The 27,160-nt window shown below is 48.7% G+C and overlaps 1 protein-coding gene across 1 annotated transcript in view; it reads left to right on the plus strand.

Annotated features, from left to right (window-relative positions):
* The first annotated feature begins 908 nt into the window (after positions 1-908).
* Positions 909-27,160, plus strand: part of ZBTB40 (zinc finger and BTB domain containing 40) — an 80,322-nt gene continuing 54,070 nt past the window's right edge. Inside the window, exons 1-2 of the mRNA XM_073585505.1 lie at positions 909-1,050; positions 13,111-14,126. Coding sequence (XP_073441606.1) covers positions 13,154-14,126 — 973 coding nt within the window. The 5' untranslated portion in view covers positions 909-1,050; positions 13,111-13,153. The remainder of the gene's footprint in view (positions 1,051-13,110; positions 14,127-27,160) is intronic.

Here is a 27,160-nt window from a genome sequence, read left to right on the forward strand (position 1 = left end):
TGAGTCAATAGCGTTGAACTGCCACAGCACCGCTAAGGGACCGGCTTAGCCTGCCGGTAGGGGACTGGTGAGCAGATGAGACGGGGCCCAATGCGGGCCCCCTCTGCCCACTGGACCTCATACGCCAGTCAGGGCAGTAATGCCCTGATGGCGGCCCTGGCTATGACATACCACCCTGAGGAAGAAAACGCGAAACGCGCATTAGGGGTGTGTGGCGTGTATCCTGTTACTTCGCAGCATGGGTAAGAACTTATTGGACATGGGGAGGCATAGGTGTTATGGACATTTTGTTTACTGACACATCTGTCTCCCCATACTGGTCATTTCTGCCTCCTGATACCAGTCATGTCTACCACCCCATAGCAGTCATGTCTGCTGATACTGGGCTACCACTGAGCAAAGAGGAACGGGCAAACATGTCACCTCTAGATGTGCAAACCTGGTAGAGACAGAGCCCAAAGGACGGCAGCAGTGATTTCAGTAAAAACTTGTCGTACAGCGAGTCAGGGGTCTGAATACAAAGGCACAACACAACTTCCAGATTTAGATTAGTAAAATACTTATAAACCCAGGCATCATTTCCTTTAACCATCACTAACACCTGCTACATTGTGCTGATATATCAGATAAAATCCCAATAAAAGACATTTGTTTGTGGGAGTAAAGTGAAAAATTTTGGAAACGTTCTCAGGGTATGAACACTCTTTCAAGGCACTGTAACACTCCATGTCTCTATCAATCTCTTTCTCATCTCTATAAAGGTTGTAACTGACAGCCACCACAGGACTTGCTGGGACTTTTGGTACATCGCATAGAATAAACTATTTTTTTTTCTTTTTCTCTCTTTTTTTTCAATCAACTTTATTGGTCGCGTCATGCACAAACACTCTATGAACTTGTAGCATGACGGACATGCGCTGTACGCAGTGACGTCGAACGTAGTACGTCTCAACGGGGGTCGAAGGGGAAGGAAGGACTCTCGGGCCTCTTGTTCAACGTGAAGGAGGGGATGTCAAAGTAGGAAGATTATAGAGGAGCTGGCAGCAGCGGGTGAGTGTCCGGCGGAGGCGGCCATAGATAGTGTGTGAGCGGGTGGTCGTCGGGCGGCTCCAGTACTGTATGTCACGGACGGCACAGAGGTACAGGCAGCTGTTGCCCGTAGATACCAATCAGATCGCCTCTTTCATGTTTCTAAGGCAGGTTTGAAAATGAAAGAAGGGTTCTGATTGGTTGTTGTGCTCCTGTAGTGTTCAGTTCTGCATGGTCACACCTGAGAGATGCTCCTGGCCCTGACAGTCCTCCCTGCATCTGTTGTGGGCTGAATGCAGTCTATTGTTCTATGGTATCTGCCTTTTCAGAAGTGGAAGTAGGCAGTGTATAGTGCTCCTGATGGTCTGATGTGTTCTGCATATTAGCAGCTTGTCATCTGTTCTGTAGTTCTAGAACATGTCACATTTAGGGTCACTACCCCCTTGATGCCCATCCTGTTTGGGCTGTTGATGTGGCTGTATAAGACTTTTTTGTTTTACAAAGGAGGATTTGTAGTATCTATTGTGCTGCTATTTGAGGGAACATTAAAGGGAACCTGCCATCAGAAAAAATGTCATTAACCAGCACATATGAGGTTAATCTGTAGGTTAATAGCATTACTAAACCGGCCCTGCACTTAGCCGAACGCTGTGGGGAGAAAATGAACTTTATTCCCCGTGCAGCATTCTGGTTTTAAGCACTGGCGCTGGTTCAGTCACCGCTCTGACTATAGAGAGCATTGCCATAACCGTGCCCCCGGCCCTGACTGACAGCACACTGTACTGGGACCGGCTGACAGTCGAGGGCTGAATCTGTATTCTCAGAGCGGTGACTGAACCAGCATCGGCACAGCCTCTGTGACTGAAACCAAAATGCTGCTGGGGGAATAAAGTACATTTTCACCCTGCATCGTTCGACTATGTGCAGGCGCCGGGCTGCTTCACAACACTATTCTCCTTCAGATTAACCCCATATCTACAGGTTAATAGCATTTTTTCTGCATTTTTTTATTATAAATAAAGGATCGGCTTTGAGTTGGTGTGATTATTTGCCACATCCATTCATCTTGCCTCCCGGCATCCGCTGCTCTTGTTTCAATTAACTGATTTGGTGCAACATTGCTGCGGCGTGAAGCACATGTGTTGTCACGACAGGCCAGGTAGTCAAAAGAGGAACTCGGGATGCAGTCAGGTAGGAAGTGGTTCTCAAAGCGCTTGCCCAACAGCCACAGATTACTGATGGAATAAGCACTGCAAATCAACTAGAGCCAACTCTGGTGTCTTTCCAATAATGTCTATGGAACTGTTCTCTACTATAGTGTCATAGAAGTAGATGCCAAAGTTCACATTTAAACCTCCCTCTTTTTATCGCAGCTGGGGTCTTAAAAGCTGTGTAGGTAGCCTCCCTCCATCATCCATCATGACCACATTGCTTTCACACAGCGATTATCCCGTCAGGGCTTGCAAGTTGCATCCAAATCCCCCTGCAAAACAGGTTTTGGACGTATGTGCCGACTGGGCAAAAGACCATAATGATGCCGGCAGAGCGAATGTGGAATCTGATGTTCATCGTTTTAGGGTGTGTACACCTAATAGAGACAGACACTCAGATGCAGCCTACTATGTCTGAGTGTCCGCCTGCAGTACCTTCCTACTAAGACCTGCATCTGCCAAGGCAAAAGTGTGAACCTTGTAAAACTTAGAAAATGTATGCACCGATGCCCGAGTAGCTGCTATACAGAGCTGCCGATGCCCGATAACAAACCTCTCACATAGAGTGCGCCCTAATCCTAAATGGGGCCACCATGGCCTCAGCCCTTTATGCCTTGCCTTGATCTAGTGGGCAGTGGTCGCTTTAGAAGCAGCCTGACCAGAGGCGTAGCTAGGGTTTCGGTTCAGGGCGGGCAAAACTTCTGAGTGGGCTCCTGACTAGGTAACTTTGATTACAACTCGGTGATGCTCCCTAATAGTGGATGTAGGAGATGACTGCGCTGTTACTGAGAATAATCCCTATATAAAGACCAACATGAATATTACCGCCATATGGTCAGTGGTAAATACCAGTCCTACAGAACATATAAGTGATTACTGCACAGTTATAGTTGGTGTCTTACCGCTGACGTTCTTTCTGATGGAATCGTTCACTTTTCACGTCTTTTCCTTCTGGCCCAGACCGACATGACATCTCCTCCAGCCAGGACTCGGCTACAGAGAATACAACGACACATTTCACTTCTCATATTCCAGCCCCATCACCATGCATCTCCAACCTGCACAAACCCCTAATCCTGTTGATATCCCAATGCTGAGCCGCTGCTGCCGTATGTGTCCCTATTACTGCACTTGATACCCCAATACTGAGCTGCTGCTGCCGTATGTGTCCTTATTACTGCACCTGATACCCCAATGCTGAGCCGCTGCTGCCGTATGTGTCCCTATTACTGCACTTGATACCCCAATACTGAGCCGCTGCTGCCGTATGTGTCCCTATTACTGCACCTGATACCCTAATACTGAGCCTCTGCTGCCGTATGTGTCCCTATTACTGCACTTGATACACCAATACTGAGCCTCTTCTGCCGTATGGGTCCCTATTACTGCACCTGATGCCCCAATGCTGAGCCGCTACTGCCGTATGTGTCCCTATTACTGCACCTGATACCCCAATGCTGAGCCGCTGCTGCTGCCGTATGTGTCCCTATTACTGCACCTGATACCCCAATGCTGAGCCGCTGCTGCTGCCGTATGTGTCCCTATTACTGCACCTGATACCCCAATACTGAGCCGCTGCTGCCGTATGTGTCCCTATTACTGCACTTGATACCCCAATACTGAGCCGCTGCTGCCGTATGTGTCCCTATTACTGCACTTGATACCCCAATACTGAGCCGCTGCTGCCGTATGTGTCCTTATTACTGCACCTGATACCCCAATGCTGAGCCGCTGCTGCCGTATGTGTCCCTATTACTGCACTTGATACCCCAATACTGAGCCGCTGCTGCCGTATGTGTCCCTATTACTGCACCTGATACCCTAATACTGAGCCTCTGCTGCCGTATGTGTCCCTATTACTGCACTTGATACACCAATACTGAGCCTCTTCTGCCGTATGGGTCCCTATTACTGCACCTGATGCCCCAATGCTGAGCCGCTACTGCCGTATGTGTCCCTATTACTGCACCTGATACCCCAATGCTGAGCCGCTGCTGCTGCCGTATGTGTCCCTATTACTGCACCTGATACCCCAATGCTGAGCCGCTGCTGCTGCCGTATGTGTCCCTATTACTGCACCTGATACCCCAATACTGAGCCGCTGCTGCCGTATGTGTCCCTATTACTGCACTTGATACCCCAATACTGAGCCGCTGCTGCCGTATGTGTCCCTATTACTGCACTTGATACCCCAATACTGAGCCGCTGCTGCCGTATGTGTCCCTATTACTGCACCTGATACCCTAATACTGAGCCTCTGCTGCCGTATGTGTCCCTATTACTGCACTTGATACACCAATACTGAGCCTCTTCTGCCGTATGGGTCCCTATTACTGCACCTGATGCCCCAATGCTGAGCCTCTTCTGCCGTATGGGTCCCTATTACTGCACCTGATGCCCCAATGCTGAGCCGCTACTGCCGTATGTGTCCCTATTACTGCACCTGATACCCCAATGCTGAGCCGCTGCTGCCGTATGTGTCCCTATTACTGCTCCTGATACCCCAATACTGAGCCGCTGCTGCCGTATGTGTCCCTATTACTGCACTTGATACCCCATTATTGAGCCGCTGCTGCCGTATGTGTCCCTATTACTGCACCTGATACCCCAATGCTGAGCTGCTACTGCCGTATGTGTCCCTATTACTGCACCTGATACCCCAATGCTGAGCTGCTGCTGCCGTATGTGGCCCTATTACTGAACCTGATACCCCAATACTGAGCCGCTGCTGCCGTATGTGTCCCTATTACTGCACCTGATACCCCTTATACACACACGGCTCTGCTCCACACCCCCTATACACACACGACTCTGCTCCACACCCCCTATACACACACGACTCTGTTCCGTACACCTTGTACACATGCGGCTCTGTTCCGTGCACCTTGTACACATGCGGCTCTGTTCCGTGCACCTTGTACACATGCGGCTCTGTTCCGTGCACCTTGTACACATGCGGCTCTGTTCCGTGCACCTTGTACACATGCGGCTCTGTTCCGTGCACCTTGTACACATGCGGCTCTGTTCCGTGCACCTTGTACACATGCGGCTCTGTTCCGTGCACCTTGTACACATGCGGCTCTGTTCCGTGCACCTTGTACACATGCGGCTCTGTTCCGTGCACCTTGTACACATGCGGCTCTGTTCCGTGCACCTTGTACACATGCGGCTCTGTTCCGTGCACCTTGTACACATGCGGCTCTGTTCCGTGCACCTTGTACACATGCGGCTCTGTTCCGTGCACCTTGTACACATGCGGCTCTGTTCCGTGCACCTTGTACACATGCGGCTCTGTTCCGTGCACCTTGTACACATGCGGCTCTGTTCCGTGCACCTTGTACACATGCGGCTCTGTTCCGTGCACCTTGTACACATGCGGCTCTGTTCCGTGCACCTTGTACACATGCGGCTCTGTTCCGTGCACCTTGTACACATGCGGCTCTGTTCCGTGCACCTTGTACACATGCGGCTCTGTTCCGTGCACCTTGTACACATGCGGCTCTGTTCCGTGCACCTTGTACACATGCGGCTCTGTTCCGTGCACCTTGTACACATGCGGCTCTGTTCCGTGCACCTTGTACACATGCGGCTCTGTTCCGTGCACCTTGTACACATGCGGCTCTGTTCCGTGCACCTTGTACACATGCGGCTCTGTTCCGTGCACCTTGTACACATGCGGCTCTGTTCCGTGCACCTTGTACACATGCGGCTCTGTTCCGTGCACCTTGTACACATGCGGCTCTGTTCCGTGCACCTTGTACACATGCGGCTCTGTTCCGTGCACCTTGTACACAAGCGGCTCTGTTCCGTGCACCTTGTACACACGCGGCTCTGTTCCGTGCACCTTGTACACACGCGGCTCTGTTCCGTGCACCTTGTACACACGCGGCTCTGTTCCGTGCACCTTGTACACACGCGGCTCTGTTCCGTGCACCTTGTACACACGCGGCTCTGTTCCGTGCACCTTGTACACACGCGGCTCTGTTCCGTGCACCTTGTACACACGCGGCTCTGTTCCGTGCACCTTGTACACACGCGGCTCTGTTCCGTGCACCTTGTACACACGCGGCTCTGTTCCGTGCACCTTGTACACACGCGGCTCTGTTCCGTGCACCTTGTACACACGCGGCTCTGTTCCGTGCACCTTGTACACACGCGGCTCTGTTCCGTGCACCTTGTACACACGCGGCTCTGTTCCGTGCACCTTGTACACACGCGGCTCTGTTCCGTGCACCTTGTACACACGCGGCTCTGTTCCGTGCACCTTGTACACACGCGGCTCTGTTCCGTGCACCTTGTACACACGCGGCTCTGTTCCGTGCACCTTGTACACACGCGGCTCTGTTCCGTGCACCTTGTACACACGCGGCTCTGTTCCGTGCACCTTGTACACACGCGGCTCTGTTCCGTGCACCTTGTACACACGCGGCTCTGTTCCGTGCACCTTGTACACACGCGGCTCTGTTCCGTGCACCTTGTACACACGCGGCTCTGTTCCGTGCACCTTGTACACACGCGGCTCTGTTCCGTGCACCTTGTACACACGCGGCTCTGTTCCGTGCACCTTGTACACACGCGGCTCTGTTACGTTCCCGCTGTACACACGCGGCTCTGCTACGTACAAACGCGGCTCCGCTACTTACACACCTGGCTCCGCTCCGTACACCTTGTACACATGCTGCTCTGCTCCGTGCACCTTGTACACACGCAGCTCTGCTCCCTACACCCCGTACACACGCGGCTCCGCTCCGTACACACGCGGCTCCGCTCCGTACACATGCGGCTCCGCTCCGTACACCTTGTACACACATGGCTCCGCTCTGTACCCCTTGTACACACACGGCTCTGCTCCGCACACCCCGTACACACACTGCTCCGCACCATACACCTCGTACACATACGGCTCCAATCCGTACACCTTGCACACATGGCTCCAATCCGTACTCCTTGCACACACGGCTCCACTCCGTACACCCCGCACACACACGGCTCTGCTCTGTACACCCCGTACACACACGGCTCCGCTCCTCTGTACCCCTCATACATGCACATCTCCGCTCTGTACACCTCATACACACACAGCTCTGCTACATCCACCCTGTAAACCCCTCCTGACCCCATACAGAAACTTACTTCACCTCATCCAGCACCATGACAACCAGCACAGCAGAGCACTGCAGCCGCTGAAGCCCCTGATCATGTGACCCCCTGACTCTGCCCCTCCCGTGACCTCATCACAGGTCCTGTGCACACAGAATAGCCCAGGACAACATTGCTGGCTGTGAGGTGGGGCCCCCCCACCGCTTTCTCAGGGGCCCATAGCGGCTGGGCGGCAGAGTAGGGAGATTGGTTCTCCCTGCTCTGCCGCAGAATGTAACTGTATTGGTGCGCTGTGCACGCCGATACAGTTACAGTAGCGTAGCTGGGTGAGCGCCCTCAGAGCTCGGGGCCCTCTGCCCCCCCTGGTAGCTACACTACTGAGCCTGACCCTTACGAGTGCCTTCTGGTATAATAAACAAGGAATTAGAATGCCTGAATGAGGCAGTGGCCGATAAATAGTAACTTACAGCTCTAACAACGTCCTAGCTATGCAGAGCCTTCTCAATATAATGAGGTGCTGCCAGACAAAAGGGAAGGTATAATAGTGTTTTCATTAAGGTGAAAACTAGAGACCACCTTCGGGAGAAAAGAAGCAACTGGCATCAACACTACCTTAACCGATAAAGAATAAGGTAAGGAGCGCTACTAGACGGAGCTACAAGCTCCGAGACCCTCCTAATAGAAGTGATGGCTATAAGGAAAGCTACTTTATAAGAGAGAGAAAGTGTAGTTACCTGTCTGGTAGGCTTAAAAGGTGGAGACTGAAGAGCCTCCAACACAAGATTCAGATCCCAAGGATCTAGGGGAGTCCGATATGGTGGCCTAATGAGCACCACCACACCTATCTTTGGGTTTAGATACCCAATCCCTCTGAAACGCAATGACCAGGGCAGACACTTGACCCTTGAGGGAGTTAAGCACCAGCCCTGCCTCCAATCCGGACTGTAAGGGCAAAGACAGACTGCCGTATTTCTCGTGCGAGAATCTCATCATAAACCTCGTACTGGCTGTCGACTCTCCTGACCTTAGCTTGACAGCTGCATAGTAATCCATCATGCTGTCTTGCTCAGGTCAGGAGAGGTGCCGGCCAGTCCGTTCAGTGGGATGCGATTCTCGCACTAGTTATACGGCCTTCTGACTCAGCCCTAAGAAGGAGAGCAGCGCTGGAAAACAAAAAGACACTGGCGAAGTACTGGTAGACTCTCACCAACAAAAATAAACCCTCCAAGTTCGATGGTAGACTCACTATGAAAATGGTTTTTGAGCTCTAATCATAGTCTGGATGACTGATTCAGACAGACTTGCCGACTTCAAAATCATGGCTTCAACAGACACGCTATCAAATTGAGCGCCCCTAAATTCAGATGGAAGAACGGTCCCTGGAACACCAAACTGCCCGCCATCTCCCTCAGCTTTCTCACCTAATATGGATACAGAATAGACTCAGGAGAGGAGTCTGCGCTGAGGAGAGAGAATTTCTTGAGGTGGTGACAAGGACCTAGGTGCCTCCTGTGAAGGTGCCTGAATGAGGAGGTAACACGATGCCATCTGGACCAACTTTGTGGCCGGCCATATTGGTTCGGTGTGGCTTGATGATCCGATTCACTGTCAGCAGCGGAGTTCTTGGAGCGCTAGTAGTCACTGGCAATCGTTCCACAACTGTAACCGGCGTTTTGGACATTCGTGTTAATTCAGCCACAGACTGAGCTAAATCACGAGCCCAGTCAGCAGGGGCCATATTTTTCTCAGATGTCGTAGAGGTCTCCTGGATGGCTACCAGCAAAGAAGCAGGATGGGTACAGGTGGCACATTAGGCCACAGACTGACGGGTGGAAAACTTTGTATGATAAGGCACACACTGCGCTAATGGACGTGCACGATCCTCTCTAGATTCAGACATTATAAGTGATAAAGAAAAGACAGAAAATAGAAGACTTCATAAAAATGAGTGTTTATTATCAGCCCCCAGTAGCAACACAAATAAAAGACCAACTGAGAATGGTGAGAAAAACTGGAAGGAGCCGTAAATATGAATAAAAGTAACAGATAAAATTACTTGATAAAATAGCCTTTATTATAAAATTTGGCTCAACAGCAAAAATTGTGAGATTAGTGCATAAAAGAGGCAATTAAACAGCTGTAGTATATTGAGCATATATAAAAAATATATAGAACCATGAATAAAATACAAATAATAGATCAGACAAAGATATATGCTCATGTATCATATATACCCAAACCAACCGCGTCTGTGGCAAATTATGGAACCCAATATAAATATATGTAGCCAAAAGTTTAGCAGAAAATTAGCAGAAAAATATATTAAATATGTACATAAAGTGCAAAAATAGTGCAAAAAATAATTACTCCCTCAGGAGTTGTGTATAATAGTAGAGAATGTGCAAAAAAATGCAAGGGTGCAAAAAAGTATGCAGAATGCAGCAGTGCAATAAATATGCAGAAGTGTAAACAATGGTGCAAAGATAAATGACACTGCACCGAAGGTGCGCTAAACCATGGGTCAGAAGTATAGTCCAAACATGTGGGCCACAGAAGGCAGTGGTATATTAATTAAACTAATAATATCTGCAAATCCAGGGACAATGGGTAACGCGGTGTGCCTGTATAACGCGTCCCGACGTACACACTGTATAACGTGCCCCGGCTGACGAAGGAGTCTTCCAAAACGCGCGTCAGGGCGCGTTAAATGTCACCTGCATAACCCAGCAGGAAGTACGGCGGCGTCTAAAAATCACTAAAATTGACAAATCCCCGGGCCGGATGGGATACACCCGCGAGTACTGTAGGAATTATGTACAGTCATAGACCATTATTTTTAATCTTTAAAGATTCCATAATAACAGCGTCTGTGCCACAGGACTGGCGTATGGCAAATGCGGTGCCAATATTCAAAAAGGGGACAAAAACTGAACTTGGAAATTATAGGCCAATGAGCTTAACCTCTACTGTGGGTAAAATCCTGGAGGGTTTTCTAAGAGATACTATATTGGAGTATCTGAAGAAGAATAACCTCATGACCCAATATCAACATGGGTTTACAAGGGACCGTTCCTGTCAGACTAATCTGATAAGCTTTTATGAAGAGGTAAGTTCCGGACTGGACCAAGGGAATGCAGTGGACGTGGTGTACATGGACTTTTCAAATGCTTTTGATACGGTGCCACACAAAAGGTTGATACATAAAATGAGAACATTGGGGAGAGGGGAAAATATGTGTAAGTGGGTTAAGAGCTGGCTCAGGGATAGGAAACAAAGGGTGGTTATTAATGGAACACACTCGGACTGGGTCACGGTTAGCAGTGGGGTACCACAGGGGTTAGTATTGGGCCCGCTTCTTTTTAACATATTTATTAATGGCCTTGTAGGGGGCATAGACAGTAGAATTTCAATATTTGCAGATGACACTAAACTCTGCAGGGTAATCAATACAGAGGAGGACAATTTTATATTACAGGAGGATTTATGTAAACTCGAAGCTTGGGCTGATAAATGGCAAATGAGCTTTAATGGAGATAAATGTAAGGTCATGCACTTGGGTAGAACAAACAAGATGTATAATTATGTGCTTAATTGTAAAACACTGGGCAAAAGTGTCACTGAAAAAGACCTGGGTGTATGGGTGGACAACAAACTCACATTTAGTGGCCAGTGTCAGGCAGCTGCTGCAAAGGCAAATAAAATAATGGGATGCATTAATTTTACCTCTATATAAGTCACTAGTGCGACCACACATAGAATACTGTGTACAGTTCTGGTCTCCGGTGTATAAGAAAGACATAGCTGAACTGGAGCGGGTGCAGAGGAGAGCGACCAAGGCTATTTGGGAACTGGGGGGTCTGCAATACCAAGACAGGTTATTACACTTGGGGCTATTTTAGCTTGGAAAATCGAAGGCTTAGGGGTGATCTTATTACAATGTATAAATATATGCGGGGACAATAAAAAGACCTTTCTCATGATCTTTTTACTCTTAGACCTGTGACGGGGACAAGGGGGCATTCTCTGCGTCTGGAGGAAAGAAGGTTTAAGCATAATCACAGATGCGGATTCTTTACTGTAAGAGCAGTGAGACTATGGAACTCTCTGCCATATGATGTTGTAATGAGTGATTCCCTACTAAAATTTAAGAAGGGACTCGATGCCTTTCTTGAAAAGTATAATATTACAGGGTATAAACACTAGTTTCCTTAATATTGCATTGATCCAGGTAGCTAGTCTGATTGCTGTATGTGGAGTCGGGAAGGAATTTTTTTCCCCAATATGAATCTTACTGTTTGCTACATGGGTTTTTTTTGCCTTCCTCTGGATCAACATGTTAGGGCAAGTTAAGATAGGATATGGGTTGAACTAGATGGACTTAAAGTCTTCCTTCAACCTTAATAACTATGTTACTATATTACCTGGCCCACAGAGAGAGACAGACGCCCACCAATGCACAGGTAGCCACGAGGCACGGTCCCTCAAGGGGAGCTCACATAGGCAAGTAGAACAGTCAGCAAGCAGCACTTAGCCCCCTGCACAGTGACAGTCCCCTTCTCTACCCTGGATTCGTACAGCCTTTGGTAACTATCACCCCCGAAAACATGAATAGAGGGGGATAGGAGTGGAGATCCAAGGAGGGGGTGAAGAAAGGGCCCATGACAGTTATACTTAGGCCTCTTTCACACTTCAGTTTTTTGCATCAGTTATAATCCGCCAAAAAGGCGGATAAGCGGATCCGTTCTCAACTGATGTGAACGGATGGGGCAGGATCCGTTTTCAGACGGATCCTGAAAATGAACAAATTTAAAGGAATCGCTGGCGAGAGAGAGAGAGAGAATGAATTTTTTTTTTAATTTTGTCCAGCACCCAGAAAGAATTTCGGGTTAAATGAGTGTCTGGAGGATCCGCCAGAGAAAAAAACGTTACAAGCTCTGTTTTGAAATCTTTGAGGATGGTGACGGACAGCAACTTTTGGCGGATCCTCACAAAAAACGGATGCAACGGACAGCAATCCGTCACAATCTGCCATTAATGCAAGTCAATGGGAAAAAAACGGATCCTCAAAAAAAAATTGAGGATCCGTTTTTTTTTTAAAAACCTGGCGGATTGTGACTGATTGTAAAAAACGGAAGTGTGAAAGAGGCCTTGCCCGTCCTGAAGATCTGCATCCCTTTACCTTCTGCTCCATGCATGCATGCTATGTGGGGCGGTGGTGAAGATCTAGTTGTCTTACGGACCTCCTCCATAGCACCTTACTACCGGCAGTGTTGGTCTGGCCACACCGATGCAAGAGTATACAGACTCAAAAATTACAGCCTGTACTCTCCATTTCTATGTGGGTGAAACAGACTGCACAATTACACTCTGTTACCCAGAGACCTCCATCTGAGAAGCAAAAAACTAAAGGATTAGCACTTAACCTAAGACGTATCTGAGACAGACCTTGCTTCCAACTTACACTACTAAACTGAGGAAGCCAGACTCCAGCAGGCGAGGTATAGTCTGCGGAGGAGGAGAAAATTTTATTTCTATGCAATAATAGTGTCAGTCTCCAGGTGGCAGCAGACTATCCCAAAGGTTCTGTGTCCCCCAATGAGACAAATGAGAAATGGGTTGTGTGAATGAGGCCTTATTCATCCTGCTACTTGTGTGTATATATATATATATATATATATATATATATATATATATATATATATATATTTTTTTTTTTTTTTTTTTAAATGCTGCTACAGAAATCTTATACTTTTTTTTCCCTGTTTTATAGGTTCTCCTATCCCGTAATACCTTGGCGCAGGATATTCTTTTACATGATGGAGCTGCCTAACTACAGCAGACAGCTCCTACAGCAGGTTTACACCTTGTGCAAAGAGCAGCAGTTTTGTGATTGTACAATATTTGTCGGCTCCTTGCATTTCCGCGCTCACAAACTTGTTCTTTCCGCTGCGAGTTTGCTCTTTAAATCCCTACTGGAAACTACTGAAACGATCTCTATAGATGCCTCAGTCGTCACCACCGATGAGTTCTCCCTGCTCCTAGAGATGATGTACTCAGGAAAGTTACCACCAGGGAAGCACAACTTGACCAAAATTATCTCCGTGGCCGACAGCCTTCAGATGTTTGACGTGGCTGTAAGCTGTAAAAACCTCCTGACCGAACTGATGAATCACTCTACCCAAAGCCAGAAGAAAGAAGTCCCAGTCCAGCCATTAACCTTGGTTAAGACCGATATTAAACCCGCTGTCCCCAGGAGTGATGTAGTGAGTGAAACCATTGCTATTGAAAAGAAGTTGTCTCCCATGAGTGTGGCAAGTTCCTCCGTCCTGTTAGCTCACGCACAGCAACAAGTGAGCAATACTCCAAGTCCCACTTTGCTTACCAAAAAGTTGGACACCAACAGCAATCTGCAGCCTGCGTACCTGACCTTACCCGATGGCTCCACAGAACAAGATTTGCACGATCACACAGTGGAGGAGAGTTTTACGGAGTCTTCTAGTGCAGAGAGGACTCTATCCCCAACACAGATAAATCCGGCACCTTTATTCATGAAATCCGATGATGTGTCAAGTCCCGAAAAACTTGCAAGCAGAACAAGTGTCCACTCTGTAGATGAAATCTGTCAGCAGCAATCGTCAGAGGAAGAAGCTGCTGATCAAGAGCTGGATGCCGACCCTGGAGCTACAAATGCCGAAGCCACGTCCTGCAGCTCAGCACAAGATGATAAAGCAGCTACTGAGGAGACTACAGAGCCCGCTTCCAAGAAAAGAAGACTTGATGATACCGGTAATCTTATGACCTATTTACACATTCAGGGTGTATTCACATGTGACGGTCATCTAACAGAATGACGGTTTATGTGTGCGTAGGACAGTGTTTATATCTCCAATAGTTGGTTTAATTGTCTTTTAATGGTGCTTCCATCTCATAGAATGCGTCATATCATCTGATCCTGAGAATGACGGGGACACAGATCTGATATAGCACTGTGTTCCGCTATAACATTTCTTTGCACCGCAGTCCTCCCAGACTCCTGATTGTGCAGAGAAACGGTTGCAAATAAATGAGGCCGGACACAGGTCCCTGCACAGCACGCTGCTCGTGAGTGCTTCTGTGCAGTGATATACTGCAAATGGGGTGTAGCGCTCTACCTTCTTCATTTCCAAGATTTTGGAGACCACAGAGATGTAATCCCCAGGGACCATTAACCCCTTCATGACCCCGCCTATTTTGACCTTAATGACCTGGCCATTTTTTTGCAAATCTGACCAGTGTCCCTTTATGAGGTAATAACTCAGGAACGCTTCAACGGATCCTAGCGATTCTGAGATGTTTTTTCGTGACATATTGGGCTTCATGTTAGTGGTAAATTTAGGTCAATAATTTTTGCATTTATTTGTGGAAAAAAGCGGAAATTTGGCGAAAATTTCGCAATTTTCACATTTTGAACTTTTATTCTGTTAAAAGTTATGTGACACAAAATAGTTAATAAATAACATTTCCCACATATCTACTTTACATCAGCACAATTTCGGAAACAAAATTTTTTTGTTATGAAGTTATTAGGGTTAAAAGTTGACCAGCGATTTCTCATTTTTACAACAAAATTTACAAAACCATTTTTTTTTTAGGGACGACCTCACATTTGAAGTCACTTTGAGGGGTCTATATGGCAGAAAATACCCAAAAGTGACACCAGTTCTAAAAGCTGCACCCCTCAAGCTACTCGAAACTACATTCAAGAAGACTATTAACCCTTCAGGTGCTTCACAGCAGCTAAAGCAATGTGGAAGGAAAAAATGGACATTTTAATTTTTCCAACAAAAATTTTCTTTTAGCATCAATTTTTTTTATTTTCACATGGGTAACAGGATAAAATGGATCCTAAAATTTGTTGGGCAATTTCTCCTGAGTACACTGATACCTCATGTGGTTATAAACCACTGTTTGGGCGCACAGCAGGGCCCGGAAGGGAAGGAGCACCATTTGATTTTATGAATGGAAAATATGCTGGAATATTTAGCGGTTGCCATGTCGAGTTTGGAGAGTCCCTGTGTGCCTAAACATTGGCGCTCCCCCACAAGTGACCCCATTTTGGAAACTAGACCCTCCAACAAACGTATCTAGATGCATAATGAGCACTTTGAACCCCCAGGTGCTTCACAAATTGATCCGTAAAAAAAAGGACTTTTTTCTTCACAAAAATTTCTTTTTTAGCCTCAGTTTTTTCATTTTCACATGGGCAACAGGATAAAATGGATCCTAAAATTTGTTGGTCAATTTCTCCTGAGTAGACCGATACCTCATATGTGGTCATAAACCACTGTTTGGGCGCACGGCAGGGCCCGAAAGGGAAGGAGCACCATTTGACTTTTTGAATGGAAAATTAGCTCCAATCGTTAGCGGACACCATGTCGTGCTTGGAAGAGGCCCTGTCTGCCTACACTTTGGAGCTCCCCCACAAATGACCCCATTTTGGAAACTAGACACCCCAAGGAGCTTATCTAGATGTGTAGTGAGCACTTTGAACCCCCAAGTGCTTCACAGAAGTTTAAAACGCAGAGCCATGAAAATAATTTTTTTTCCTCAAAAATGATTTTTTTAGCCCGCTATTTTTTATTTTCACAAGGCCAACAGGAGAAATTGGACCACAAAAGTTGTGCAATTTGTCCTGAGTACACCAATACCCCATATGTGGGGGGAACCACTGTTTGGGCGCATGGGAGAGCTCAGAAGGGAAGGAGCGTGATTTTGGAATGCAGACTGATGGAATGTTCTGCGGGCATCATATTGCGTTTGCAGAGCCCCTGATGTGCCTAAACAGTGGAAATCCCCCACAAGTGACCCCATTTTGGAAACTAGACCCCCCCCAAAGAGCTTATCTAGATGTTTAGTGAGCACTTTGAACCCCCAAGTGCTTCACAGAAGTTTATAACGCTGAACCGTGAAAATAAAAATCTTTTTTTTTCCTCAAAAAATGATTTTTTTTTTTAGCCCGCAATTTTTTATTTTCACAAGGGTAACAGGATAAATTCGACCCCAAAGGTTGTTGTCCAGTTTGTCCTGAGTACGCTGGTACCCCATATGTGGGGGTGGGGCACTGTTTGGGCACACGTCGGGGCTCGGAAGGGAAGTAGTGACGTTTTGAAATACCGACTTGATGGAATGGTCTGCGGGCGTCATGTTAAGTTTGCAGAGCCCCTGATGTGCCTAAACAGTGGAACCCCCCCCCCCACAAGTGACCCCATTTTGGAAACTAAACACGCCAAAGAACTTATCTAGATGTGTGCTGAGCGCTTTGAACCCCCAAGTGCTTCACAGAAGTTTATAACGCATAACCGTGAAAATAAAAATCATTTTTTTAGCCCCAATATTTCATTTTCCCAAGGGTAACAGGAGAAATTAGACCTCCAAAGTTGCTGTGCAATTTTTCCTGAGTACGCTGATACCCCATATATGGGGGTAAACCACTGTTTGGGCACACGTCGGGGCTCGGAATGGAGGGAGCGCTGTTTGACTTTTTGAACGCAAAATTGGCTGGAATAAATCATGGTGCCATATCGTGTTCTGAGACCCCGTGATGTGCCTAAACAGTCAAAACCCCTCAATTCCAACTCTAACCCCAACACACCACTACAACCCTAACCCCCAGCACACCCCTAAACCTAATCCCAACTCTAACCCTAACCACAAGCCTAACCCTAATCCCAACGCACCCCTAACCCTAATCTTAACCCTAATTCCAACCCTAATCCTAATTCTAACCCTAATTCCAACCCTAACCCTATTTCCTACCCTAATTCCAACCCTAACCCTATTTCTTACCCTAATTCCACCCTAACCCTAATTCTAACCCTAAATGGAAAAAATATATATTTTTTTTATTTTATTGTTTGTTCCTGGCTATGGGGGTGATAAACGGGGGGTGCATTTACTTTTTTTTTTTTCATTTTGATCACTGTGAGAGTTTATCACAGTGATCAAAATGAATGGGCGGCCGGCAAATTCATGGGCGCCGCCATCTTGGACAATGGCAGGCGCACGGCGCATGCGCCCGCCATTTTGCAAGATGGCGGCGCCCATGATCCGGACGGCGGGACACCGGGAGCCACAGCAGGAGATCGGAGGTACTGGGGGGGGGGAATCGGAAGGTGGGGGGGAGCGATAGTAAGGGGAGGGGGAGCAGATGATGCAGCATCGGCCATGGCTGTATTGTAATATATCACCAAATTTCAATGGTGAAATATTACAAATCGCTCTGATTGGCTGTTTCACTTTTAACAGCCAATCAGAGCGATCGTAGGCACGTGGGGGCTAAGCCATTCCCCCTGGGATTAACCATAGAGTGTCCTCTGTGTGCGAGTCGGGTGACCTCGGTCACCCGACCCGCAGGAGGGCGATTTATAGCATGACGCCTACGTAGGCTTCATGGGTCATTTGGGCACGACGTTTCATGATGCCTATGTAGGCCTCATGGGTCGTGAAGGGGTTAATTGATTGCACTTTATAAGATGGAAATGCTTTATCATGACATTTGCTGAGCCCACCAGCCTTCAGCAATAAGCTAATACCGCCAGTGTGAAGTTGAGTTGTGGCTGGTCAATAAGAGCAGCATTGCTTGTCAGCCATTCATATGAATGAATATTAATGTAATATTTTCAAGTGGTTCTCTAGGTCCTGAGTTAAGCCTCCCCACCTCTGTGATGGTGATGTCTATATGCAATTTGTGTATCTAGTGTACATATTATAAGAACTTATTAAAGGGAATCTGTCACCTTTTTATGCTCTATCAGCGGCAGGCACCGACATCAGGGGCTTATCTACAGCATTCTGTAATGCTGTAGATAAGCCCCCGATGTAACTTGAAAGATAAGAAAAACACGTTAGATTATGCTCACCGAAGTGGGAGGGCCGGTCCAATGGGTGTCACGATCCGGTCCAGCGCCTCCCATCTTCATACGATGACGTCCTCTTCTTTTCTTCCTGTAGTAGCTCCGGTGCATGCGCACTGCTCTGCCCTGTTGAGGGCAGAGCAGAATACAGCAGTGCGCAGACGCCAGACCTCTCACGGGGCCTGCGCACTGCAGGACTCTGCGCTGCCCTCAACAGGGCAGAGCAGTGCGCATGCGCCGGAGCCACGACAGGCAGCAAAGAAAAGGACGTCATCGTATGAAGATGGGAGGTGCCGGACCGCCCCCTCCGGTGAGTATAATCTAACGTGTTTTTCTTATCTTTCAGATTACATTGGGGGCTTATCTACAGCATTACAAAATGCTGTAGATAAGCCCCTGGTGCCGGCCGCTGATGGGGCATACAAAGTGTGACAGATTCCCTTTAAGTTAGCCTCCTCGCCAACTAAGTGCTTCCTGATCGTAAAAGGGGTTTTCACTGATTTTAACATTGATGGCCTAGTGACAGCGGCAAATGGAACTGCTTAGTTATGGAGCTGCACAGCACAGTGGCCGCAGCCAAGTACTGCATGTCCATCCCCTACTGATTTGAATTTGACGGGTGTGCAGTACCCTTCCGCGGCCACTATACAGTCAACGCTTCTCCATAGCTGAGCAATTCAGACCCACACCAGGAACAGCTGATCAGCAGAGGAGCCGGTTATCGGACCCCAACCGATCAGACATTGGTGACCAATGTTAAGAATAGGCCATCGATTATAAAGTCCCGGAAAACCCCTTTCCTTTTGAGCTTTTCACTGCTAAAGCTTGAGTTCATAAATGAGGAGCAGGGTGGGTGGTGAGCTTTTTCTTAAAAAAAAAAAAATTGAGACCGACTTACACAAGTATTGCTACATTAAAATGTGTCTCGCACTCCAATGCAGCCCGGTCCTTGGACAGTCTTTAATTACAGCAGCAATGTCCTGGCTCAGAGACACTGTATATAGCAGCAATTGACTGCAGCTGTCACACGTCCCTGAGATCAGGACATTACTACTGCAGCCTTAAGTAGAGCGGTCAGATAAACTGTGAAAATATATATTTTAAAAAAAAAAACCCTTTGAGCAAGGGAATTTCTCCTTCGCCTCATTGGGGGACACAGATACTGTGGGTGTATGCTTCTGCCGCTTGGAGGCTGACCCCAAGTGGAAAAAAGAGGTTAGCTCCTCCTCCGCAGTATACACCCTCGCCCCTATTGCGGGCAGAAATCAGTTTTTTGCTTAGTGTCTTTGGAGGCACACGTGTCTGGGTTTCTCCAGACTTCTTTTTTCCATGAAGATAAGACAGGGGCGACGGATCCTATTGAAAGGGTCCGATCTCCACAAACCATCAACGGGCGAGCACGTGTTGAGTATCGTTTCCACGTATCCTTTCCCGCACCGAGGGACATATCTGGGCTTTTTTCCCCAGACTTCTATTTTTGTTTTTTATTTTATGAAGATAAGACAGGGGCAACGGATCCTATTGAAAGGGTCCGATTTCCCCAAACCAACAACAGGCGAGCACATGCGAGTGGCCCTCCACGTATCCTCTCCCGCGACGTGGGACATGATGCGGGACTTAGCCCTGTCCACCCCTAGGTATAGAATCAATGGGCTTGTACAGAGGCACAAGACTAGTCCGTGCGGCCCCCACTGCTCCACCAACGCTAGACGGCGGTGCTGCAAGGCGGCGGACGGTCCCTCTCCTCACCTCCTGAAGGGGTTAGATGGAGCTAGGGTGCCTGCACCGTTCAGAAATTAACCCCATCCCCTCTACCTGGTGTGCTAGATCCGGTGAGCGAAACAGCTCAAACCTCCAGGTATGGAGAGCTGGGGAGGGCCCTGCGGCAGCGTTCCGAGGAATCCACTGAAGCTCCAGGCATCTTAGGGAGTGGTAAGGCAATCCTCCTTCCCTCTCCTCCCGCCAGGCGGGGACGCTGGGTTCCGGCAGTGGGAAAAGGCAAGGCCGCCAGCGTGCAACCACCCCCCCGCGGCGGGCATGCAAAATTTAGCCCGCGGCTTCAGGCCGTGACTGGACCGCGGGCAGAAGTCCCGCCCCCGGTGTGACGTCATTTTTGGCGGCGCCCCCCCGGGCTAGGGCGGACGCGGCACAAATTGAGCCCCCGGCTTCATCGTGGGGTAGGGCGCGACCGGGAGAGGAAAGTCCCGGTCTACCCAGAGGAAAGGAACGCTAGGCAGCGCAGAGGCAGGAACACGTGGGGGGCATAGGGCGGGGTAAGTGTGACTCCCGACCCTAGAGGCGCGCTGCGGGCGATTAAAGGTGTTTGTTTTCCTCCTCCCTTCCTCTCAACCCTCATATAAATTAGGCCTGGCAGCAATATGACCGAGAAAGGGTAAATCGCACACGTTCCTTTATGCATTTCTTGTGGGGTTAGGTTTCCACGAGCACAAAGCCGGCCACCGGCCGTTCTAGGCTGAGCGTGAGTGCATTTGTCATGTGTTGGCCGTGAAGCAGATTGAGCCTGGGCTGTGACCCAAATGGGAGACCAGCCCGCGCCCGCAGGTCCAGGGTCATGCATTAAAAAAAAAAAAAATTATGCGAAGCCTGTGACTCCGAACGCGCCCGGGAGCCCACCTCTGCGTGCGACTGTGGCCAATGTGTCCCCGGAGTGGGCCCTATCTTTGTCACAGTCCATGGTGTCGCTTACGAGAGCAATAAAGTCCCTTCAAGCCCCAGATAGGGGCAGGGACAATGGCTCGCCGGCCTTAGAGGGAACCTCCACCTCACAAAAGCCTCCGGCCTGCAGGGGCCGCTCTCACTCCAGGCAGACCCGGAGGAAACGAATCCACACGGTGTCGCCCAGTCCATCCGGTGCCTTGGCATCCGTAAGCTCTGCTTTTCGCCCCCCATCACCAGTGGTTGAGAGCGAGCAGACCTCAGATTGCGACTCAGATGAGCCCCTTGACCTGGGCACTCCAGGGTCACGTGAAACAGTGGACAGCCTCATAGAAGCAGTCAATCAGACCCTGGGGATTGAGGATGATCCTGCAGCGGCTACGGGGCATAAATTGGCATTTAAGCAAGTGAAGTGCCCGCACAGAATTTTTTCCTCTCATCCGGAGTTTGAGGACATAGTACAGCGGCACAGAGAACGTCCAGACATTCGTTTCTCGGGTCAAGAGGCACTCGAAACAAGGTATCCGTTTGCTCCGGACCTCTGTAAAAAATGGATGGAATCCCCGTTGGGGATCCTCCGGTTTCGCGCCTAGCCACTAAGACCCTGCTATCCATCCCTAGTGTTTCCTCAATTAAGGATCCCACGGATCGCATTATAGGGAGCTTAGCTCGCTCAGTATATGAGGCGTCAGGGTCAGCGCTTGCTCCCTCATTCGCAGCAACTGGGGTAGCCAAGGCTATGATGATAAGGTCAGAAACATTAAACAAGGTCGCGCAGGAGCAGGATCTACCTGCAGAGATTTCGGAGGTCGCAGGTCAGATGGCGATGGCCGGAGACTATGTAATCAATGCGTTTTGGGATGCGGACAATTGCTCGGCACTTACTGCCGCTAATGCAATTTCTATCAGAAAAGCCCTATGGTTAAGGACATGGCGAGCCGATTCTAGAAGTCCTTGACTTCCCTGCCTTATCAGTGCGGCCACCTATTTGGGGAGAAGTTGGTTCAGCTTATCTCCGACTCCACAGGAGGAAAGAACGGGTTACTCCCTCAACAAAAGGGCTAAACGCTTTTTCGTCACCCGTTTTCAGGCATGTTTTCGGGCCTTTCACAACCTCGGGAGGACTACAGCGGCCAATTCCGCCGCCTCAGGCCCCCCCCCAACCAGGATAGGGAGCGGCAGGCTCATATAGAGCCAACCCATTGGGGAGAATGCATACTCAGCAGCCCAGATCAAGGGGATCCAGTTCCCAAAGATCGTCGGCCAAATGACTCGAGGCCTTTACCAGACGACACTGGCAAGGTGGGCGGCCGCCTACTCTGGTTTTTCTGCATCTGGGTCAATGTCGCTCACGACGCATGGGGAAAGGAATTGGTGGCCTCGGGTTACAGAATAGAATTTGTCAGATATCCTCCAAGACTGTTTTTTTCTTCCCGTCTTCCCAGGGTGGATAACCAGGCAAGGGCTCTATTGGGAGCCATCAAAACGCTCCAGCACAACGGAGTCATTGTTCCAGTGCCGGAACACGAAAGAGCTCTCTGGTTCTATTCCAACCTTTTTGCGGTTCCCGAAAAGGACGGGTCTGTCAGGCCTGTTTTGGACCTGAAGCTTCTGAACAAATTCATCAGGATCAGACATTTCCGGATGGAGTCTCTCCATTCAGTCATATCGGCCATGGAGCAGTGAGAATACTCGGCCTCAATAGACATCCAGGATGCATATCTGCATATTCCTATTTTTTTCCTCCTCATCAGAGGGTTCTACGCCTCACCATCGGCGATCAACATTTTCAGTTCATAGTGCTACCCTTCGGGCTAGCCACGGCCCCCAGAGTGTTCATAAAGGTTATGGCAGTTGTCAGGGCCACACCGCATTCTCGAGGCATACTCGTCTTGCCTTATCTGGACGACCTCTTGGTCAAGGGCCCGTCAATACGGGCATGCGAGGAAAAGGTCAACATCACGCTAGATATTTTTACCCGCTTAGGTTGGCAAGGCAAAGAAGTCATCCCTTGTGCCAGCTCAGAGGATCTCCTTCCTAGGAATGATCTTCGACACTTGCCGAGGGTTGATAATTCTCCCTCAGGAAAAGGCGCTAGCTCTCCGGCAGGGAGTCCGGACATTTCGCCAACCAGTCCCTCATACTATCTGATCCGGGATGAGGATTCTTGGGGAAATGGTGGCAGCAATGGAATCGATACCTGTCGCCCAGTTCCACCTTCGCCCCCTGCAGTACGCCGGTGGATGACCAGTTCCTCTCTGGCCCAGGGGAAACCTTTCCCCCCAGATCATTGGCTGGTCACGACAATCGATGCCAGTCTCCTCGGTAGGGGAGCGGTGTTTCGCCACCACACAGCCCAGGAACGGTGGTCGCCACAGGAAGCACGCCTCCCGATCAACTTATTGGAGATACGAGCAATTCAGCTGGCTCTGCAGAAGTTTCTTCGCTTTCCAGCAGGCCGTCCCGTCTGGATTCAATCAGACAACGCCACAGCGGTGGCTTACATGAATCATCAAGGGGCACCCGCAGCAGAGCAACCAGAGGTGGAGCTCGTTCTTCAGTGGGCCGAAGCGAACCACTGGGTGTTTTCGGCTGTCCACATTCCGGGGCGTGGAAAATTGGGCGGCAGACTTTCTCAGCCGGCAGGGCTTTGCATCTGGAGAGTGGTCTCTACATCCCGAAGTTTTTCAGCAGATTTGTCAACTGTGGGAAGCTCCGGATGTGGACCTGGTGGCTTCCAGAGTGAATGCCAAAGTGCCCACATAGGTCGCTCAGGCCAGGGACCCGCAGGCATTCACGGTAGGTCGCATGGGTTCTGCCTTGGAACCAGTTTCGCCTCCCATATCTATTTCCCCCACTGCCACTACTTCCGAGAGTCATCAAAAAGATCAAGACGGAAGGGGTGCCGGCGATCCTGCTGGCCCCGTCGAGCGTGGGTTGTAGCTCTAATGCATCTGCTCGCCGACGTTCCTTGGCGCCTGCCATAGCGCCCAGATCTACTGTCTCAAGGGCCGATTTGCCACCCGAACTCAGGGACCCTGTGTTTGACGGCATGGCCGTTGAATCTTGGATTCTATCCCAGGCAGGGCTCGGGAGCAAGGTGGTCGCTACAATCATTGGCGCCCAGAAGCCTGCTTCAGCATGAATATACCACCACACCTGAAAGGTGTTCTTTGCTTGGTGTTTCCCCGCTGGGATTCTCGATCCCCAACACCTTGGCTTTTCTCCAGTCGGGCTTAGAGAGCCCGGATAGCTCAGTCGGTAGAGCATTAGACTGGGGCTTTGCCCCAGGTTCCCTCAGGAGACAAATATCAGCCTTATCCGTCCTGTTCCAGCGCAGAATTGCTACCAATTTGCAGGTGAAGACTTTTCATTCAGGGAGTCTCCCACTTGGTACCTCCCTATAAGGCACCTATGGTCTCCAGGGACCTTAACATGGTCCTTGGTGTTCTGCAGGAAGCTCCATTTGAATCGCTTCAGAATATCTCTTTGAGGTACCTTACCTGGAAAGTGGTGTTCCTAGTGGCCATCACTTCCATCAGGCAGGTTTCAGAGCTGGCGGCCCTATCCTGCCGAGCTCCGTTCCTCACTTTCCATAGGGATAAGGTGGTGCTCAGACCAGCCCCTCCTTTTCTGCCAAAAGTCGTGTCCTCTTTTCACATTAATGAAGATATTGTTTTGCCTTCATTTTGTCCAGCACCGGTGCGCCATGTGGAGAAGGCTCTTCACACGTTAGACCTGGTAAAAGCCCTCCGGAGGTACGTGTCGCAGACGGCACCCTTTCGTCAGACGGACACGCTGTTCATGCTCCCCGAAGGGCGCAGGAAGGGACTCGCTGCCTCAAAATCGACCATAGCCAGATGGATTCGTTGGACGATTCATAGTCCTACCGCATTAGAGGCATGCCGATTCCAGCAGGGATCGGAGCGCACTCTACCAAGGCAGGGGGCGCCTTTTTGGGCGCTTCGGCACCAGGCTTCGACGGAACAGGTTTTCAAGGCAGCAACCTGGTCCAGCCTGCACACATTTGCCAAACATTATAATATCCATGCTCAGGCCTCGGCGGATGCGAGCCTGGGTAGAAGGATTCTCCAAGCAGCGGTGGCGTACCTGTTAAACAAGAGGTGCATGTAGCTTGATTCGGTGAGTCAATCTCCCACCCAGGGACTGCTTTAGGACATCCCACAGTATGTGTGTCCCCCATTGAGGCGAAGGAGAAACATGGATTTTTGTGAGAACTCACCGTAAAATCCTTTCTCCCTAGACGCTCATTGGGGGACACAGCACCCACCCTATTAGCCAGTTGGCTCTTGTTCTGTTTAAATTTATATGCATTTACTAATTTGATATAAGGGTGGTGTTTTGGACATGTTGTACCTGTATTAAGGCTGATTTTGTTGTCCTCCTACTGCTTTGGCACCAAACTGATTTTCGCCTGCAATAGGGGCGAGGGTGTATACTGCGGAGGAGGAGCTAACCTCTTTTTTTCACTTGGTGTCAGCCTCCAAGCGGCAGAAGCATACACCCACAGTTTGTGTCCCCCAATGAGCGTCTTGGAGAAAAGGATTTTACAGTGAGTTCTCACAAAAATCCATGTTTCTATCTCTGGGACAAGTCCTGTAATACTTGACAAATAGTTCATGTCAACCTGTTGCAAAATTCCCTTTAAAATATAAGCACGTTACATCTCATTGAAACAAAATGTTGATATAGACAAAACTGGTGCTAGGAGGAATCTGAGTGTTACCGTGCTGTTAATTTGCAGGTTAACTCCCACTGCTCCACTTTTTGGACTTTGAGGGGGCAATCAGACGTCCATGCAAATTGGTCCAAGATCGTAGCACAGTGCACGGACTGGCCACGGATCTCCCGACCCAAACGTGACAGCTTGATTTTTTTTTTTTTTTTTTTTTTTAGCTGTCACTCTCTGGTCGAGAGACCCGCAGTCAGTCGGTGCATTGCGGTCTGATATCGGACCGATTTGCGCAAACGTCTGAATGCACCCTTAGTCCATGAGCCGGGCCAGATATCGGTACTACCCGGAGTGACTAATTCTCTTTGGTGTTTTTAGGTAGATGCATGTCTGTAGTTTATGTTTTGATATGATAGCCCTTGCACATCAGTAGCTTAACCCCTTCAGGCCTATTTGTACACAAATGCCTAGGCCATTTTTTGTAAATCTGACCTGTCACTTCATGCGGTAATAACTTTGGGACGCTATCACCTACCCACGCCATTCTGAGATTGTTTTCTCGTGACATATTGTACTTCATGGTAATGCTAATTGTGAGTCAATAGATTTTACCTTTCTGCATAAAAAATTACAAAATACACGAAAATTTGGGAAAAATTCGCTATTTTTGAACTTTGAAATTCTCTACTTTTTACAAAAATGCTGATACCCCCCATAAGTTATTAGTTTACATTCTCCACATGTCTACTTCACATTGGCATCATTTTGGAAATGAAATTTTATATTTTTCGGATGTGATAAGGCTCATAGTTTTATACGCAATTTTTAAAGTTTACGACTAAATTTCCAAAACCCATTTTTCCAAGGACCAAGTCAGTTCGGACGTCACTTTATGGGTCTTGTATAACAGAACCCACCCATACATTACCCCATTTTGCAAACTACACCCCTCAAGGTGTCCAAAACGGATTTTCAAAACTTTGTTAACCCCTTAGGTGTTGCACAGGAATTCAAGCAAAATGACAGTGAAATATCAAAATTTTAATTTTTTGGCAGATATTCCATTGTAATCCAATTTTACCTGCAACCCAGCAAGGGTTAACAGCAAACCCAAAATTGGTTACCCCAATTCCGCAGTTTATAGAAACACCCCACATGTACACGTAAACTAAATTATGGGCGCGCAAGAGGGCTCAGCACAGAAGGAGAGCTAGGCGGTTTTTGGGATAATAGATTACACTGGAAGAAATCCAGTGGGCCATGTCGTATTGGAGAGACCCTGAGGTACCCCCAGAGTGGAAACCCCCAAAAGGTTACCGCATTTTGGAAACTACACCCCCTAAGGAATGTTTTAGGGGGTATAGTAACCACTTTGACCCAACAAGCGCTCCATTGGAGTTTCATGCACTTGGTTGAGGAAATTGAAAAGTACGTTTTTTACCGAAAAATGTCGCTTTAGGCCCACATTTTTCATTTTGAAAAGGGGGACCAGGAAAAAGTACACCCCACTTTTTATTCCCCATTGTCTCCCGAACACGGCAATACCACAAGTGTTGTCT

This window comes from Dendrobates tinctorius, unplaced genomic scaffold (genome assembly GCF_039654945.1).
Source record: "Dendrobates tinctorius isolate UK_male_01 unplaced genomic scaffold, ASM3965494v1 ptg000086l, whole genome shotgun sequence".
Lineage (NCBI taxonomy): Eukaryota > Metazoa > Chordata > Amphibia > Anura > Dendrobatidae > Dendrobates > Dendrobates tinctorius.